Source organism: Rissa tridactyla, chromosome 1 (assembly GCF_028500815.1).
Source record: "Rissa tridactyla isolate bRisTri1 chromosome 1, bRisTri1.patW.cur.20221130, whole genome shotgun sequence".
NCBI classification, from domain to species: domain Eukaryota; kingdom Metazoa; phylum Chordata; class Aves; order Charadriiformes; family Laridae; genus Rissa; species Rissa tridactyla.
Genome location: NC_071466.1, coordinates 136,035,828 through 136,052,707, shown reverse-complemented (window position 1 = coordinate 136,052,707; position 16,880 = coordinate 136,035,828). Strand labels below are relative to the sequence as shown.

Sequence of the window (16,880 nt, the reverse complement as noted above, 5' to 3'; positions counted from 1 at the left end):
TGATTCATCACATCAAGATGCAGCAGTCTGCACAGCTAATCTTGAGATTCAGCCTTGGTGATGACCTACGCTGGTGACGACATGATATCCTACAATAGAATTACTATGGTTTTTTAAAATTAAAAGTTTCTATATGAATACAAAGCCACAAAGTTTGTTAAAAGAATATCAACGCACTTCCTAAGCCTAGCACACAAACCTTCAGGAATGCCAGAGATGCCTCAACAGTGTGATTTTTAGTCCCTGTGCACGTGTGCAAAGATATATTTTTAATTACAGTCTCAGAACGGTATTTTTTTCTTTACATGTAATTCCTTGTTCAGCTTCTGCACAGAAGGTGGTGGTTCTTCTGAAGAAGAACCATTCATTTCTACTGAGATGACTGTCTTTCCCTCTTGTTAAGTAACACAGCGGATGTAGTCACAGAGGCAAAGGCTTGTACACAGGGAAGAGGAGAAGGAATGGTCTCCAAAAATGGAATCCATTTTTGCTTCTGCCAACAATTTCCAATGAGATCCTTTGAAAGTCATTAAACAAAACTCTTCTCTTAGATGATTTGAAGACTACCTTTGAGTTTGCCAAGAGACAACACGTAAGTAATATGAACAGAGCAGCTCCCTCGGGAGAGCCGATACTAGCTTGCTTCCCTTGGCCGACAGACCTGCCACGCACCCTGAATGGTGAAACCAGAAATATAATCCTTACTTTTGGAGCAGTTTAAAAGCATGAAAAAATAGCTTAAAGGAATACCTATATATTTGGTGTTTCCCCAAACCATTTTTGAGACAGAGAAATAGAGAGATATGCTTTGCTTTTCAAAGAACTAAGAATATGGAGACTAGCCCGACATAAAGAATTGGCTTGAGAATAAAAGAAAACTGAGAATAGCCACCAGTCTACAGAAAAACCCAAATAACAGCTGGAATTCAGTGCTGAGTGCCTGGCATTGGACACAGTCCTTGATTCTCAGAGGCACCTGCAGCCCCAGGTGTAATAAACGGCAGCACTCCCAGGATTCAAAATTTCTCACAAATGTGTGGTTTGACTCAACCCCCCATGGCAGGGGGGATGGAACTAGATGATCTTTAAGGTCCCTTCCAACCCAAACCATTCTGTGATTCTATATTTGCATGATTAGAGGATTGTTACTTATTGTATGTTCATCAGCTCATACTACTTACTTTTCATCTGCAGTCACTGTCTACACGTGCTGTGAAAATTATTGTCATCACAGATCAAAGATTACGCCTCCAAAAGACAGAGTGAGCCGGAGGAGGAGAAAAACTCCCAAAGAACATGAATTGCATCAATATCATATAAAGTGAACTCAGCAATAAAGAATGAAAGATTTGGTAAGTATAAACAAAGTATGACTTCCACTAGAAGCAGAGAAGGAATAATCATTTCTTCTTTATTTTTTTTTCTTCCCTCAAATGTTCTTGTTTCTGAAACCAGATATTATAAGTCAATGATTATATTTAGTTCTCTTTTAAAAATGCCTTGCATTTTGTAACAAAAGAGCTTATTTTAGTTTAGTTAGGGTCAGGGAAAATTTGATGGTTCAACTAAGCCACTCTTTAGTATACTGGTAATACTAACTGCCAGTCTCTCATTTGATGCAAAGAAAGCTTTTTTGATAATTGGCTCCTTGAAAAGCCAAGAACTGAGTTGTCAGTTTTCAAGTTGTCAGGCTTGAACAGTGTATATGTGCAACAGAATCTGTCTCTTATCATAGTAATATCCAGCAGTGTTGCTAAAATAAAGGTCTTTTGGCAATATTTTTACAATTACTCCGTACTTTCATCCCTTTGCAGTCTTAGACATTGCTGATTCAAACTTTCCTGTCATCAGTACTTTCCCCCACAAATTCTAAAGATTTGTTTTGTTGATTGGGGTTTTTTTTGGGGGGGGCATGAGAGGGAGGCATCAATTGAAACCAATAAGACTTTACATTTTCCAAATTACTTTTTTTCTGTACTTATTTTGACACTAAAATTTTTATACTGTTCATATAGCCTGTTTTTTTCAAGAAAAATAATGTGTGGGATTTGGTTTTGGTTTTTGTTTTTTATAAACAATTTAAATCCTAACCATACCTCTTCATTCCTGGATAGGAAATAGCTGCTTCTTTTCTGCAGCTCATCTAGGCCACTGAAGCAGGGGATGTGCAAGAAAGCTGCCAAATACAAATGTCATGTCTTTTTTCTTCAAGAGCAAAGGGGTCAACCTGTGTGAATCCAGCCTCCTGTAACTCACAAGCAGGTTGTACGTGGTTCCCACAGTCAGTCTGTATCATTTACCTGGCAGTGGGTTGGTGCAGAAGCCAGCAAGAAATCTGAAACCCCAGCTGTGGACGTGGTGAGCAGCAAGACCTAATCACACTAATGCTGGGTGGGGAGTCACCCCCATGTGGTTTTGGCTGCTCAACCCATTCCTGAGCAGCAGCCTGCCTAGGTGCCCTAATTTCCATCTCTCAGAACTGCATCCTACACGCCTAGCTACAGCAACATCTTGGACTGTGGTTTATATGGCCTGGTGGGGTAAATCCTTATCCTAGACTTACAATGTTCTGTTACATCTCATTAAAAAAAAAGAAACATTGTAATTTTTAAAATGGGAATTACAGTTTCAATAACACAATGCCTACAAACGACGACTGTTCTGTTCTATCTGAATTTCAAAATTAAACCAATCCAGTCAGCACAGCATAAACACTTACTTCTATAACTATGCACAAACCCTTTCCACCAAGGACTGTTTTGTCTCTGAGCTATTTATCTGAAAAAAACCAAACTGTTACATTTAAAACTGATACAAACCAATACCCACATAAGCACGTAGAATACTAACTCATCTCAGTCACACAATGACTTCATGGCTCTATCCATATTTTTAAAAAAAGCTTAAGAGTTCATAGGGGAGTACAAAAAATACTGTTAACACATCTCCCCAGTGGTACTATTATTAAACATTTATTCAACCCAGCAGAACTTTAAAAATACAGTTTACTTCTCCCCATGTTTATTTACTTTTTGAATTCCTGCTCCAACAATGAAGAAAACGACACAGGGAACTCGGTTTCGTTTCACTTATTAAAGTTAGTTGAACCTAGCATTACTGCATATTTTTGTCTGAAGACACTGGAATAAGCAACTTGTGCAAAAGCAGCTTTAAACAGGAATTTCTTTGGTTAGAGAAACATGACTGCCTGACTTAGATCTATTCAGAGACCTCTCAGCAAACTGCTAGATTTGAAGCTAAAATGGCATGCTCTTTTAGCTGCGTATCAAAGGTCTGTAACAAGTCAGTGGCAAAAATCACACTTAAACGCCAAAACACCTCCCAAAAGCAGGGGTCGCTCCTCCTTAGAAGAGACTTTGGTGTCATAAGCAAGGCTCCTATCTTCAGCGGCCCTGACTACTGCTCCATGAGGAGCTTTGCTCCTGCATCCAGCCACCTAGGTTGGACTTTCAGAAGTAAAAGACCAGATGAGAAGTTCAGCGATCATTCAGCTCAGAGACCAAGTAACGGGCCAACAGCTCAACTGTGTTGAAAAGAAAAGAAAAAAAAAAAAAAAGCGAAAAAAGAAGCCAAACGCCCAGGAAGGTCATCAATACAACACACAGCATCAAGGACAGGAAACTCCTGGCTGTGCACTCACTTACCCCTGCGGGAAGGGGAAAGGCATCTAACTGGGAACGAGCCTTTCCCTCAGATTTCAGGCTTGCTGCTTTATCTGCCAGCGCAAGTGTGGGATGAGACGCTTAGCCTCTTTTGTCTGCCCTAAAGGGTTTCAGCCTTTTGTTGGACAAATTCTACCAGGGTATGAAGAGGGGTGAACGGAAGGAATTGCAGGAATGCTAACAGCAGCAAACGAGAGGAACCGGTTCTGGTCTGCACTCCCAGCCTACCACAGCCTCCCCTGCCCCCAAGGAGCTAAACCAGCCTTAACTAAACCCTGTGTCACCTTCTGTCTGGAAAACTGACTACAGAAGAACAAGGTCATCGCTCAGACATCTGGAAAGGTTGGAAAGAAAGTTCCATGTACAACATGCAGTCAGCCCCTTGAGCATGTGCACACTGATACAGATTTTAACTACATGCCAAATACGCGATGCAACACATATAGAAAGAATGCTGGAAAGTGAAATAATTTTATAAATCTATTATAACAGGGGGTGAAGAGGAATTAATTTTCAAAGGACTGGTAACAAAGAGGAGGAAAGAAAGCCGTAAAGGCACAATGTATCACTATATAGCTAGAGATACTCTTTAAGAAATATTTTACGGCTTACAATGTTGAATCTCAGTCACATAACATTCGCTGTCACCTTTACCCCATTTTCTGTTCCTTGTGAGGCTTCGTATGGATGCCAGCTCCAATTCCACCACAGGACCGGCACACAGAAACTTTTCGTCCCACAAAGTCAGTGGAGATGGCCAAGAAGGGCGCAAATTCACCTCCCTACTATCAAACCACTAAACCATTCCATTTTCACGCATTTTTAACGTCCAGAACCCTATTCGGTCGGGTCATACCCCTGTGCAGACAACCGCCGGACTCCCTCCTCAGGCTGAGGTGTAAGCACCGCTGTAAAGTAACAGCCTCATATCGCACCGCTTACAGTATAAACCTGACCTTTGAATCCTATTATCGTGGGAAACGCTAAAAATGAAAGCGTCCCGCAGAGAGGACACACCGAGAGCCGGCCCGATCCCGGCCCCGGTCCCCTCTCTCCGGGGGGGCAGCCCGGTACAGCCGCCCCCCGACGGCGCAAAATGGCGGGGAGGGGGAATCCCAGACCGAGCAACTGGTTGCTTTGCTTTTGGACAGGGCCCCTTTCACGCAAAGGGCACCCAACAGGTTGTTGTAACGAGAAGCACAAGGAGTGCTTGGTTTGACACACACCTATATGTATATTTATATACAGATATAGAAGTCTCTGGAAGAGCCCCCGGTGGTCCCGCCTGGCACCGCCGCCCCCGACACCCCTCCCGGCAGACAATTTCTCACTCACCTCTCCCCCCCGGGAAGCCCCAGCTGCTTTTACCTTCCCTCACCGGGAGGAAACACCGCCCCAGGGACAAGAAGCCGGGGCGGAGGGAGCCTCCGGGGACAGACGAAGCCTGGGCCCCTCGGCACTCCCCGGGGCGGGCAGGGCCGCCCTCACGTACCTGTCGGCAACGGCGGTGGCTCGCAGACACCACAGGTGTTTCTCCCGGCCGAGATGAGGCGGGCGGGCCGCGGCAGCACCGCCCCGGGGCCGGCCTCACCTGCGGGCGGCCGGAGGAGGGGCGAAGTCGCGGGGCTGGGAGGCAGCGGGCCGCGCTGCGGCCGCCCTCGCCTCGGGTCCGGGGCGGGCCGGTCCTGGGCCCCGCTGACCGAAATGGAGGCGGCGTGAGGGGTCGAGGAGGGAAGGAGCTGCGTGGGGGGACGAAGCGGGGCTCTCGCCGGCGGCACCGGGCTGGCGGTTTCGTTTCCCGTTCTCCGTTCGCGGCCGAAGAAGGAGGGAACCGGGCGGGGGCTGTGGGGCCGGGGCGGCGCGGCCCGGAGCCCACCCCGGGGGCCCTGCTGGGCGGCTGGAGTCGGGAAACAAAACCAGATGCAAAAGCAAGATGTGGAAATTAATCGCTTTTTACTGCCTCCTTGTAGTTTGGGGGCGGGGGGGAAATTAGTTATCAAGTTTTCAAGCATCACCATCTGACTACAAGCAAGACACACCACTAACTCCTCTAGGTCTAGCCAGGTATCCCCCAGCAGTTAGGAGAGGTCCAAAGTACCATCAGCGTACTGACTTAAAAGACTCCAGGTTGATCTTTAGTCCCACAGTTTCACTGGCATCACGCCATTTTCTTTATACGCCCTCAAACTCACAGTAGGAAATTGTCATTGCCAGTAGAAAAGCGGGAAGTAAAGTTCGGTAAACACAATTGGAGGCACAAGGACACCACCTCACTGAGTCACGAATTGCCGGATACTTCCACCGCTCCGGGAAGATCCTGCCAGAGTGGCCTTCCCCAGCATCTGCTGGTGGCTGCTGCCAGAAAGGAGGGCCATGGGGTCTGACCCAGTGCCACAGCCCTTACGGCTCTGGCTGTGTGGTACACCCCTTGCGCTGCCTTTTCCAGACAGAAACCAGCTTACCATGAACTCACTCCTGCTCCTGAGCAATTAATTCATGCAATATCTTTTCTTTCTTCTGTCCATCTGGAGAAGCCTCCTCTTCACCTCACTTTACTGGAATTAATAGGAATTTCTGCTAAGCGCACAACTTTGTATTCCTGCTATTAAATTGCATGTCATTTCTCTTTCTCCTGTCCACGGACTCATCCAATTCTTTCCATAGGGTATTCCAATCATTTTCTGTTGTAACAGCAGGTCTTGGGTTTATGTCATCAGCAAATTTCATTAGCACACTCATGTTTTTTGTGCCAAGGTCACTAATAAAATTTTAGCTAAGATTAGTTCTGAGATCATTCCCTACGGAACTGCATTAGTAACCTCCTTCCATCTAGAGTTTCCCTTTCAGCACATGCTATTGTCCTTACTCTTCATTTCTTACATTCATTCACATCTCTCCATCTTAATTAATATTTTCTCATATGGCATCCTCTCAAATGTTTTATTGAAGTCCAGATAGATTTGATCTACTGTATTTGCACTGTTTGAGAAAATGATTTATCAGACAAAGATACTGGCTTAGTCTGGTATGTTCTATCTTTGGTGAAGCCCTGCTGCATTTTAACTCATTTTTCATATACCTCCACATCTTTAATTAGTTTTTCCTTCAGCGTTTGTTCTAAAGCTTTGTGTACTAATGAGGTCAGATAAAAGAGCCCGTAGTTGCTTGGATCAGTCCATTTTGTCACCAAGTACAAGTCCCACACAGAAGTCTCTAGACTTTTCAGTGTCTTTTGGCCTGAAATTAAGGCACAGCATGCCTGTGATTGATTTTAGACTAACCCCTCAGGCTGAAAAAGCCAAATGTTACTTTTTTTTTTTTTTTTTTTTTTTTTTTTACTTCAAAGCCCGCCTTACAGGTTTCTTCCACAAAACCACAGGTTCAGATTGCCTAGTTCCCAGATTTCCTTACAATTTGAGATTTTATGTACGCTCCCTGAATGCTCTGGCATTGCTTTGCATATGCTATACCTCTTTTTCATTTCAAATGCATTTCTTTACATTTGTATTTTTATTGTATTAACATTTTGCCTGCAACCCAACAAAAGAACACTGCTTCTACTTTCCTCTTTATGAAAGTTTCCAGTCAATGGATTTAGAAGAAATCTTATTATTTTAAAACAAAATAATTTTGCTTATCTCCAGTTGCAGCCAATTGCCACCTCAAAATGAGATGTAGAAGGGCTCATGGGTAAATGAAGCGTTAAGTTTGTCCTACAGAACCCAGAGAGAGCTTTTTATCTAGTTTTAGTTTGGTCTTAAAAAAAAAAAAAAAAAAAAAAAAAAAAAAAAAGAGATCTCTTTCCATGGACTTTGCCACTTTCTCAATTGATACGAGACTCCAGGCTGCTTTCTTCCAGATGGTGAAGAACATGGTGAGGTCCTTGCTGAGAGTGACATATAATTCCTCAGAGCAGTAGCACAAATGGGAGGGGAAGCAGGCAAATCCAGATTTTTGGCTGGACCACCATGCTTCCATATCCTTCAATTTGCATGAAGCTCTCCCCTTTTGTACTCTCTATGTCCTTTTACATGTCTGAATAAACAGGTTCGGTAGAGAATAGCTTTACATGGACCCCAGCCTACAGCACTGAGCTCAGTTTGTAGGAGGAGGCTACCTAGAAATTTTGGAGAGAGGAGCTTCCAGTCACAGAGGTCTTCTGAGCAGCAAAAATTTAAATCAGAGCAGCAATGACTGTAAGGACTGTAGGATTGTTGCTGGAAGACTTCAGTGCTAACTCAGCTGTTCATCACCTCCTGTTGGCAAGAACACCTGTGCAAGGTGTGTATGATGTGTTATTTTAACTGCGCTGGTAGATAATCAGTATTCTGTAGGTAGGATCTAAAGCTAAGCATAGACTAGACTTTGGTCACAGAAAGCAAGTTTTACTGATAAAATAGTGGAGTAACATCAGACCGCAGATTTTTACTTGGTAAAAGATCACCTCTGTTTTCTCTCAAGGTGCAATAGGTTTGCATGCTGCATCTCCGAGATAAGACTCAGCACTGAGGCCAGCTGACCTTATGCAAACTGGAGGAAAGATCAACATAAATAGCAAGGTTATGTTTTCGAGTAAGGCTGTGACAGCTCACCGGGTTAAGCTTAGTAAGTCATGCAACCTTTTTTTTTTTTTTTTTCAAAATAAGAGGATACTATATAAAAGAGCGTACCAAATTTGACTCCACTGTGTATATGTATCCTAGCCTTTCATTTCATATGAACAAGAACCAGATGTCTGCTATTTGTCATCTCTAAATCTGTAATTTATATACAGGTTCACTTAAGGAACATAATTCACTATTGTTAAAGTTTGCTTTAGAGAAAGTTGCAAATGAGAGCCCTCTAACACAAAGTGACTTAATATGGGGCACCGTCTCCTGCAATATTAGAGTTATTTATGATGTATAATGTATCAGTTACCACAAGGAATGCAACATAAATACATAGATTCAGTAGAACCTCCAGTATTCTTTCAATGTGTCTGTAATTTCTAAAATGGTAGTGCAATACTACTGTATGGATAATAAAGCAAAAACATAATTTAAAAGGCAAGAAGAAATTCCTGTTATACCACTTAGAGTATAAAATAATACATGTCAGTAAAAAAGAACTGCTTGTTTTCTGGTTTTGTTTCTTTAATACTTCCCCCATTCATACAACTTGTCAGAGCCTTTCAATGCTACAAAATAGAATTGAACGCTGAAGGAAAGCTGTGAAGTGAAAGCAGGATTTAAGGGATTGTAGAGTTGTTTGAATTTTGTTTTTCCTCTCCGTTTGCTTTCACACATGTTTATGAACTCACAGTTGGATTTCCTCAAACAGGAAATTCCACAGTAATTATCATTAGTGAGCTATGGTAATAGCAGTCCCGTGAATCCACAGGCTCTTTTCAAAGTCATTCCCTTTTAAAGGAAATAAATGCTAATATGGGCCAACTCCTCATTTGCTGGGTTAATGTCACTGAATTTAGCAACAAAACAATTTACTCTGGCAAATCATCCATACACTCGTTTCAAACAAGCTTATTATGAGGCATAGAGTAACTGCAAGAGTATGTTGTATGACCCAGAAGTACTACTGAAGCACTGCTGCACAAATACATTTGTTGCTTTAGTAGATAATGTAAACAAAAAGCAAAGCGAGCCTGGCTGGGAATTCCTGGAGGGCAGAGATAAGTAAGGATCAATGGAGAAAGACTACAGATATGGATTTTTCTGAGAAATACCACAGACTTCAGAAAGCAGTATACTGACCTCAAGCAGTGGTCCACCCAGCCCAGGCCCTGCCTCTCAATGTGTACCAGACTTATCAAAAAAGTCATACACTTTCTAGTAGGGAGACATGACAAAGTCTGTCCCTCATGAAGATTTTAATGGAATCCATAAGAGATCTGGTCTTCAATCCAAGTGTGATATTTAAATCCCTTTCTAATTTTTTTAAGGCGTGATGACCAATTTCAGAAGTGAGTTCTTTTTATCAGTTTCATCAGCCCTCGTCTGGAAACCTGTTCATGAGTTTCTTTCTACCTCATCTTTAGCACCTACCTCTTCCCAGGGGATTTGGGCTGTTGTCATCTCTGGGAACAAGTTTCAAGCTTTCACCTCCTTCAAAACAGTTCAGCTTCTGAATGGGAGGCCAAGGACTATTTGGGTCTCTCTGGGTTATGAAAAGGGACACATGGCTTTCTTTGATGCTGATAATGAGACCTTGGGTTTTGCTTTGCCTCCAACTTCTTTCAGTGGAGAGAAAAATCCTGCTTTTCTTCTGGGTTTGGAAGTCCAGGATCCGGCTGGCTACCTAAGACAGCATGGACAGTAAGATGGACATTACATACTCTGGACAAGCCTTTGGTTTGATCCAGGAAATCACACTACATTGTGGGACTCTATGCATGGTAAAGAATAAAGTGGAGCAAATGACTCTTGGTATCCACTTTGAATCTCATTCTATGGGGTTTTCAAGAGCAGCAGATTCAGAAAGGATCATCTTGGGCAGACATCTGTATTTTTTTTTTATTTTTTTTTACATTTGGGTACTCAAATGAAAGCACTTAAAGCCTTTCTTGCTTCATCACAGCTATTGTGGGAGGAAATAGAAAAGGACAACAACAATTTTTGAAAGTAAAGGCATTTAAAGAACAGGAAGGAAAAGCATCAGCCCAGACTCTCAGCTATGTCACTGCAGATCAGAGAAACCTGCTGGGACCTTTCAGGGTCTTGGAGGCACTAGCAATCTCCAGGGACACGTGAGCATCTTTGATCCATAGCAGTCTCTGCAGGGTGTTAGTCTCATGTCCCACTTTACCCCATGGGCAAAGTTGACGTCCCAGCGGTTAGGAGTGGCAGAAATTTCTTCTGATAGCCAGGAAGGCCCTGCCCTGCAGTAAATTGTACGTTTGAACCCTTAGGGTCACCCAAGGGATATTAAAGTCCTCCCAAACAGCTCCACAGAGGCTGTCCTAAAGGGTGCTGGCGTCCTTCCCAAGCCCTGGCCAGGTCCCGTCACTCCTGATATCAGAAGCATTTTCAACCAGTAGTTATCTCCCACCCCAGCTGCACTACAACTTCCCTTGGTGCTAATAGCAAATGAAACTCCTGTTTTAGTGGCTGTTGATTCACCAAATCCACCGGTCTCCACAGATTGAAAGGACAGGCTTTGGAGGCTGAAAAATCCCAGTACCTTCACTGGGCAAAAATGGGATGGGCATCTCCAATTCTCCTCCTCCTCAGCTGTCGAACTGCTACTTCCCAAAGCAATATAAGTAAATATATTGCCTAAGTCCTGCTTGAAAGGGGCTGGATCTCAGTTTAACCAATGGCTTAGAATCAGGAAGAGAAGTCTCTTTTCTTCCTGATCATTTGAGAGCGAAACAAACTTCATCCCTGTCCATGGCAGCCAGGACATCTGTGCAATGCCTCCAGGATGAAGCCTTGTGCTCCATCTGCCTGGAAATTTTCCAGGATCCTGTGTCTATCCACTGTGGGCACAGCTTTTGTCGGGCGTGCATCACTCAGAACTGGGAAGGACTGACCACCAACTTCTCCTGCCCCCAGTGCAGGGAAGCAGTGCCCCAGCAGAGCTTCCGACCCAACTGGGAGTTGGCCAACATCATTGAAGTAGCCAAGAGCTTGAACCTGCGACCGGTCAGAGAGGTAGATGGAGGGGAGAACTTGTGCAAGGAGCACCAGGAAGCCCTGAAGCTCTTCTGCAAAGACGAAGAAAAGCTTATCTGCCTAGTGTGCGACAGGTCCAAGGTGCACTGTAACCATTCTGTGGTTCCTGTGGATGAGGCTGCCCAGGAGTACAAGGTGAGGGGTTTATGGGCACAGTGAAGCACACAGGGCCAGAAGTTCCTGGTGGGTACAGATACCTGTATAGCCTTTGGCCTGTGGGATAAACCACCTGTGGACTCACCCATCCTTATTCTCTTGATACCAACTGTTGAGGTGGTGTTTTCCTGCCCTGAGGAAGAGGTGGACATAGGAGCACCATGCTCTTGGTGGACCAAGGGGTCTTCTCCCCCAGGATTCATCCATGAGCAGAGGCTTAGGCAAGAGAAAGAAACAGATGCATATGATTTCTCACCACCGCAATCCCTATTTAACCTTTTAACCTCACAATTTGCAATGCCAGGGGTTTACTGAGCCTCATGAGCGTTTGTTTATCCAGCAGCCATAAATGGCTCTCTCCTCTGGGATGCAGGTTCCTTATCATGATCAGCTATGCTGAAGATCAGTAGGAAAAAAAAAAAAGCAACAGAAAGGGATCCTCTGCTCTTCTCCTACCCCACGACTCCCTGAAATCTCCTTGACCTTTGTTTTAAAAAAAAAAAAGAAAGGGGTGGGTGGCTGTAAATAACTCTGATGCCATTAAACAAGGGACTTATGACTTTACTCTCAGAAGCGAATTCAGACCCAACTGCAACTTCTGAAATCAGAGCATGGGGCGCTTCAATCTTCTGTGGAGGACAGACAAGACAGAGTCCAGGACTACACCGTAGGTGCCCATCTTCCTTGGCAGAGGATGGGGGAAGAAAGGAGGAACATCTCCTCTTCCTCTCTCGTATGGGTGGGTGATGCTCAAGGGGTGTGGGGAAGGGAGAGCGGGTTTGTATCTTCCCCAGGTGGATTCTTTTTTATGGATCCCACTAATGCATGGCTCACCATTAGCCCCTGATGCTTTTGTTCTGCTCTCTGCTTTCCTTTACCTGCTTTGGCTTGCCCTTGGCAGAGAAGGGCAGAAGATACAAAGCAGATGATTGTGACAGCATATAAGGAGTTTCACAAGTTCCTAGAGAAGCAGGAGTCCCTTTTCCTGGCCCAGCTGGAGCAGATGGACACAGAAATAATGAACACACATGAAGAAATCCTCAACAGGCTTTTGGAGGAGACCACAAGCCTGGGCACCCTGATTGAGGAGATGGAGAGAATACGCCAGCAGCCAGACTGTGAGCTCCTGAAGGTGAGACCTCAGGCTTTCCAAATGTGCCGTGAAGGCACTGGTTGAGCACCAGCTTGGTTTCCAGCTCTCATTTTTGTACCCCAACATGCTAAAAGAGGGACTTCATTAGAGTGGGACCTGGTACTCCAAGGGGAGCTATTGTAGGTTACTAAGTCTCTTTTTCTCTCTCATCTAGGGCATCAAAGCCACCTTAAGCAGGTATGTGGTCCTTCTCTTATCAAAATTTCACCACAGTAGAGTAGCTTTGTGGCAGGGTACTGGGAGAAGTCATATAGGGACAGGTTGGCACTTCTGCAATATAGCCTTTGGACTTGACTGAGGACACTGGGGTTTGGAAGGAGGTCTCTCCCTCTCTTCTTAATTAATGACGAATTCAAACACGTACTGGCACCAACAGCTCAGTCACCTGCACAAGCTGAAGTAGGAGAACAGGGCTCCATTTCTAAAGGGTACAGGTTCCTACACTCTCAAAGTGAGTACCTGGTGGGAGCATGTTGGGGAAGAGTCTTAATTCATTGCCGAAGAAATAGCTCAGCATAACAAAAATTAACATTGTCTTGGTACAAGTTGTCAGGGTGCAGCAAGGGCTGATGGCTCCCTATGGACCTACATACAACTGCACAGGGAGTGGAGACATCACCAGCCATAACCCCATTCCACATACCTGAGCAAGAAGAGCCAAGCAGGGCTAGGAAGAGCAGCTGGGGGCAGCCCGGATCATCAGGCAGGTCCAGTGGCAGGAGGCAGGACTAGGGGCAAGCCAAGAAGGCAGCCTGTGGGGTGGATCTGCAGGGTCCATAGCCACATACAGAGGCTCCACTAAAGTAGCTTGCAAAAGAATTAGATGCTTCAAGGCTGAGCTTAAATAGAGCCCCTGGACCATGGGTGGGGATGTGGGGTCCCAGGTGGGTCTGCTCAGGGATGTTAATTCCCATTAGGATCCTGACACAATCACCTCATCCTTTCACAGCTGAAGCAAATCAATACATGTCTACAAGGGTGATGTGTGATCATGTTGTGTAATTTGCTGTCTAAGATGTGTGACAAGGTGCAGACCCATCATCTTCCCTCCACTACTTCTGCTGATAAAACATTGAGTAGCAAACCGCAACCAGGCGTAAATGCATCCCTTCTTCCCTTCCAGGTGCAAGAGGAAAATATTCTCACAATCACTTGATGTTTCCCCTGGGCTGGAAAAGAAATTCTGTGATTTCACAGAAAAAATCACAGCTGTCAAGAAGGCTATGGAGAAATTTCAAGGTACTGTGCACTGGTCCAGAAAGGAAAATGCCATCATGCTTCTTGGTGGGGAGGGATGGAGCAAAGCCTTGCAAAAGAAATACATCCTGGTTGTTGAATGAGGGATTTTTTTCAAGATCCAATAATGAGATTGCAAACAAGCAGTGATTGTTAGTCTGATATTGCCTGCCTGCTGCTGTTGTTGCCTGTTGCATCGAGTCCCATGTATTTTACATTAACTATGTGGAGTTAGTGTCTTGCTGCTGTCCCGTGCTCCTCATCGCAGACACGCTCCAATGCATCGCTGTATTAGTTTTCTTTGCAGCAGTCCCTCTGTGCGTGGGTGAATTTCATATGTGTAGTCCTGTTTTCCTCCTCTCCCTTCTCAAGTTTCTCTACGTTCCCCCAGACTTGTTCCTGACTCTCTGGATTTTTGCAGCAATCCAGAATCAGACCAATTGATCTTTCTGCCTTTCACATTTTTCTTTCTCTTTCCTCTAGACATACTGGATTTTGAACTTCCATTCACAAGTAAGTGAACCGAACACGTGCCCAACCGATCCAGCATATTAAATCAAAAAATAGGGTTAAACAACATCTGCTGCCCCAAAAGATTAACCTAAACTTCTCTGCTGCCTCCTTTCCTCCTTCTCCCATCCTCGTACCACCACGAGGCAATTCCTGGAGGGCTCCCATCTGGATTGAATGGATGGGAAGGGATAGAAAAAGCCCTGTGCCCCCCCAGATATGCTACAATGAGCCTGACTCTTTCTCCACCTCCAGCACAGATGACACTGGACCTGAGGACAGCCAACGCCAGGCTTTACCTCTTGGAAGACGGCAAGTTCGTGCAGTGGATACCCCATGGGCAGGACCTGCCCTCCAACCCAAAGAAATTCAAAGTCGCGCGCTGCATGCTGGGCTCGAGGGGCTTTGCATTGGGTTGGCACTGCTGGGAGGTGGAGATCTGTAGAGAAGGCATGTGGGTCATTGGGGTGGCCGAGGAGTCAGTGCAAAGGCAGAGTTGGTTCCCCCTGAAGCCTGAAGCAGGCGTGTGGGCGTTGTGTCATAACAGACATGGGTATGAGGCTCTGACCTCTCCCAGTATCACCCCCTTGACTCTACACAACGTCCCCCAGCGGATACGAATCTGCTTGGACTGTCAGGAAGGCAGAGTGGTGTTTTTTGATGCTGTGAGCAAGGCACGGATTTTTGCTTTTCTGCAGGCTTCTTTCAAAGGAGAAACAGTTTACCCATGGTTTCTGGTGATGGAGGACGCTCACCTCAAACTTTTTTCCCAAGGCACAGGAAAAAAACCCAACAAACCCATTCCACTCACCCTTGGGAAAAAAACCAGGACCTGAGTTTTGTCACAATTCCACTGTACGCCTCTGCAGCTCCAGGTCCTACAATAAACGTGGGCTATGCAAAATGTTGCGTGGAGCAGGATCTCTGCAAAGCTTTTGCATGGCTCCAAGCTCTGATGACCATCTGGAAAATGGTCACCAGAAATTCCCATCCTGGGCTGCAGAGACTGGACAGCCTTAGATCCATCTCTCCATCCCAGGTGCTACCATAGCTGGAGGTGGAGCCACCGGGAAAAAGTGGAATTGGTGGGATCAGAGAGACCATATGCCAGGGACAACCTAAAAAAGGAATCAAGGGAAGGGAGACTCCCCAGGCATATCCCAACCTCAATGATTGTTTATGTGTTTAATGCAAAATACAGACATAGCTGCTGGAGCTGGCACATGCCCTGCCATCAAGGACAACCTTTTCCCTCCAGCCCAAGCCTCAAATGAAAGGGAAATGAAAAGGTAGCAGCGTTCAGGTTTCTTTTAGTAGGGAATGGGACCATTTCCATGCCTTAAACTGTATTTTAATCTTTTAATCACTAATTCCTGGCTGCCTGTAAGTTTGCACTAATGGAGAATTAAAACTAAATGTGCAATTCTAAGTAATTTTTGTCTTGTGTGTTTTTGGTTTTTTTCTGTGAGTTTTCTTTGGAAGTTGTTTAAAATAACCAGAGGAAGGAAAAATCATCCTTGTTCTTCTCTAAAACCCACTGCACAGGGAGATGATAAATGTGAGTTTTCTGCACTGTCAAACACAGCAAGTCTGTGGAAATAGAGGTGGTGAAAAGTCAGCAGCAATGCAGGAGAAGGAGTCATCTGCAGCTCGGATGGATCCTGACTCAATGTGTAAAGGGGGAGTCAGAACTGGGAATAAATACCTAGAAATGGGACTGCTCCTTTTGGTGCTGGCTCAGTGTGATCCTTGATGCACTGGGCTTTAGTCAAGCAAGTGACTGGACTTTTTCCTTGAGAATATACAACAAACCCAGAAGTTCAGATGAGGGTCCATCAAGTCCTTGTCCTATCCCCAAAAGCAGATGCTTAGGAAAGCAGATAAAAGAGGTCAAGGATTACTATGGGCCCAGTAGCTCTGTTTATGCAGCCTAAGTGGGTAATTAAACAATTAAAAGGGTATAATGAGAGGCATGGAGAGATCTGATGTTTGGTTCTGTCCTCTCTCTAACCCTGTTGGGCAGTTGCAGACAGTGATTTGATCCTTCTCCATTCCAGGATGGATAATCCCAGTCTCTCCCCGTCCATCCTGGGCTTCAGTTTGGTGGTGTGACCCTGTCTGCTTTGTACTGGGAAGCCCCAATCTGGTCCCCATACCCAAGTACGGCCTCACATGTGCTGATGCGGGAGAGCAATCCCTCCCCTCTCCACTCTTGCTAATGCAGACCCATATGGGGTTGATGCCTTTGGTGCACGGTTCCACCGCTGACTCATGGACAACTTGTCACCCCCAAAGTCGTGTTCCATGGTTGGTCCTGGTGCAGGACGGCATCCCACCCTCAGTTCCATGAGATGTCTCCCAAGCACTTCTCCAGCCTCTCCTGGTCCCGCTGAAGAGCAGCCCTGCCTTCCTGCCTCCTATCTGCTAATTCACATCTGGTTCAGAAAGTCAACTGAACTGAAACTGATG

At 45.1% G+C, this 16,880-nt stretch overlaps 2 protein-coding genes across 5 annotated transcripts in view; one reads left to right on the top strand and one right to left on the bottom strand.

The window, feature by feature from the left end:
- The window catches only part of ARHGAP8 (Rho GTPase activating protein 8), an 83,212-nt gene extending 77,727 nt beyond the window's left edge, over positions 1-5,485 (bottom strand). For 2 of the 4 annotated variants that reach the window (XM_054202323.1, XM_054202381.1), the window contains exon 1: positions 5,176-5,484. The gene's annotated coding sequence lies outside the window, so the exon portion shown is untranslated. The other 2 variants (XM_054202351.1, XM_054202343.1) reach the window with 2 other exon arrangements.
- Positions 5,486-11,071: 5,586 nt separating this feature from the next.
- Positions 11,072-15,247, top strand: LOC128907202 (tripartite motif-containing protein 10-like). The gene is made up of 7 exons (XM_054195795.1): positions 11,072-11,491; positions 12,084-12,179; positions 12,414-12,644; positions 12,820-12,842; positions 13,789-13,904; positions 14,385-14,414; positions 14,667-15,247. Exons 1-7 carry the CDS (start codon positions 11,072-11,074, stop codon positions 15,245-15,247), a joined length of 1,497 nt encoding a protein of 498 aa, XP_054051770.1.
- The last annotated feature ends 1,633 nt before the right edge of the window (positions 15,248-16,880 follow it).